At 32.3% G+C, this 2,844-nt stretch overlaps 1 protein-coding gene across 1 annotated transcript in view; it reads left to right on the plus strand.

Annotated features, from left to right (window-relative positions):
- Positions 1-2,580: 2,580 nt before the first annotated feature.
- Positions 2,581-2,844, plus strand: part of LOC132617131 (uncharacterized) — a 1,246-nt gene continuing 982 nt past the window's right edge. Inside the window, exon 1 of the mRNA XM_060332056.1 lies at positions 2,581-2,844. This exon is cut by the window's right edge and continues 982 nt beyond it. Within this exon, the coding sequence (XP_060188039.1) occupies positions 2,803-2,844 (42 nt within the window). The 5' untranslated portion in view covers positions 2,581-2,802.

Below are 2,844 nucleotides of genomic sequence, written 5' to 3' on the forward strand. Positions count from 1 at the left end.
GATGCTAGCATATATATATATATATATATATATATATATATATACCATTTATTTTCTTTGTTTAACACTAAATATGGGTAAATCAAGTAGTTCGCATCAAATCAATCTAATGCTCACTCGATTTAGTGTATACCGACTTAGTAGATCATCTTTCTTGAATCAAAATACATCAAATTGATTAAGTATTATATATTGATCATTAAATATCATTGATTTTCTTTGTTTATGACTAAATATGGATGAATCAAGTAGTTCACATCAATTCACTCTAATTATCACTCAATTTAGTGCATACTGACTTAGTAGATCATTTTTTTGACTCAAAATACATCAAATTGATTAAGTATTATACATTGATCACTAAATATCGTAGATTTCCTTTGTTTATGATTAAATATGAGTGAAACAAGTAGTTCACATCAATTCACTCTAATGATCACTCGATTTAGTGCATACTGACTTAGTAGATCATCTTTCCTGACTCAAAATACATCAAATTGATTAGGTATTATACATTGATCATTAAATATCGTTGATTTTCTTTGTTTATGACTAAATATGGGTGAATCAAGTAGTTCACATCAATTCACTCTAATGATCACTCGATTTAGTGCATACTGACTTAGTAGATCATCTTTCCTGACTCAAAATATATCAAATTGATTAAGTATTATACATTGATAACTAAATATAGTTGATTTCATTTGTTTATCACTAAATATGAGTGAATCAAATAGTTCACATCAATTCACTCTAATGATCATTGGATTTAGTGCATACTGACTTAGTAGATCATCTTTCCTGACTCAAAATAACATCAAATTGATTAAGTATTATATATTGATCACTACATATCGTTGATTTCCTTTGTTTATCACTAAATATCATTGATTCCCTTTGTTGATCACTAAATATGGGTGAATCAAGTAGTATATGTTGCAACAACTGTAATATCTGTTGCAGCAAGTGTAGTATCTGTTACAACAACTATAATATCTGTTGCAGCAAGTGTAGTATCTGTTGCAACAACTGTAGTATCTGTTGCAGCAAGTGACATAGTTGTTGAACAGGTCCTTACTCTTGTTGGATAAACACAACAAGTTACCCAGTTTCTGCAACAAGTCACTCCACTTGTTGGAAAAACCCCAACATGTAACTTAGTTGCTTCAACAAGGCTTGTCAGTTGTTGCAACAGATTGCTTACTTGTTGGAAATCTTTTAGCAGTTGGATAAAACCCAACAAGATACTAGTTACTGTAACAAGTCCTCTTACTTGTTGGATAAAACCCAACAAGTTACAGAGCTGTTGCAACAGATTCATTACTTATTGGAAACTGTTCAGCAATTTATTAACAAGAATACACACATTTGTGATTTGAACACAATCAACATATTATATAAACCAAGTTCACAAACATCAAGAACATAAATTACCATTCTTAAAAAGAACAACATTAAAATGTCATAAAGTTCTAACAAATAACTATTATTACAACACAGTGCAATTAACAACTATGGAGCATTTCGGCTTGGACATGTTGTTTTTTGTGCCAGTTGTTTTGCATAAGGAGCATTTGTTTTTCCTCGTTCGCAATGATTCCCCGATTCCACGCCTCCTCTTTGTCCGGCTTCTTCCAGGTTTGCTAGGATCAACATATAGATGAGGTATCTCTCTCTCTAATTCAAAATTTCTTTTCAAGATTTTTTTTGGGGGTGGGTGGTGCAAAAAATAAAAAACAAAAACTTTTCAAAACTTTTTTTTAAAACAATTTTTTTTTGGGGTGGGTGGGTGGGTGGAGTAAGAAACCAAAGATTTTTTTTTTGCTGGGGGGAGGGGGTGGATGGCGTGGGGGTGGTGCAAAAAACCAAAAACAAAAACTTTTCAAAGCTTTTAAAAAAAAAAAATTAATTTTTTTTTGGGAGTGTAGGGGGCTGGGGGAGGGGGGTGGGTGGTGCAAAAAAACAAGAAAACTTTTCAAAATCTTTTTTAAAAAAACATTTTTTTTGGTGGGGGTGGGGGTGGTGCAAAAAATCAAAAATAAAAAACTTTTCAAAACTTTTTTTTTTAAAAATAAAATTAATTTTTTTGCGAGGGTGGGGGTGGGTAGGTAGTACAAAAAAAAAACTTTTCAAAATCTTTTTTAAAAAAACATTTTTTTTAGTGGGAGTGGGGGTGGGGGGCCAAGGGTAGGGGGAGGGGTGGGGGGCTGGGGGTAGGGGGTATTTTATGATTTATACTGGTTGGATCAAAGTGTTAAAAATAAAATTTGAGTGCAAAATGTTAAAAATAAAGTTTAGGGTCAAAGTGTTAAAAACAAAACTATTCGACAAGTCCAAAACTCCTTAATCACTAATAAAAAATCATTACCTCTAGTCAATAATTAAAACTTGAATCATCTCTACTCAATTTTAAAATTTTTAAAATTTAAAAGTTACCTATAATTAAATGCCCGATGTAACTTGTTTAATAGGCTTAGATGACGTAATACGTGACAAAAGAACGTAGCAAGAAAGAAGAAAATAAAAAAAAAGTACAGTACTTACCAAGAAATACACTTAACATAAACTCCCCAAGTTCATACATAAACTAAATTCCAGGAGTTCTAGAAGCACACGTGTGAAATGTGGGCCCTCCAGTCCCTTTCCCAACAAGGAAAATATACTTCCAGAACCCCCATATAAAAACCCAGCAAAGAACATAACATAACAAACAATCAAACAAACAATTGCCTCTCCCTTAAATTCAAGCATAAACCTACACAGCAACAAACCTAAATACAACATAAACAATTCCCTCTCAAAATGCAGGAAGCCGTCGAAGATGGATATTTATGCCTATGCCCC

This window comes from Lycium barbarum, chromosome 11, assembly GCF_019175385.1.
Source record: "Lycium barbarum isolate Lr01 chromosome 11, ASM1917538v2, whole genome shotgun sequence".
NCBI lineage: Eukaryota > Viridiplantae > Streptophyta > Magnoliopsida > Solanales > Solanaceae > Lycium > Lycium barbarum.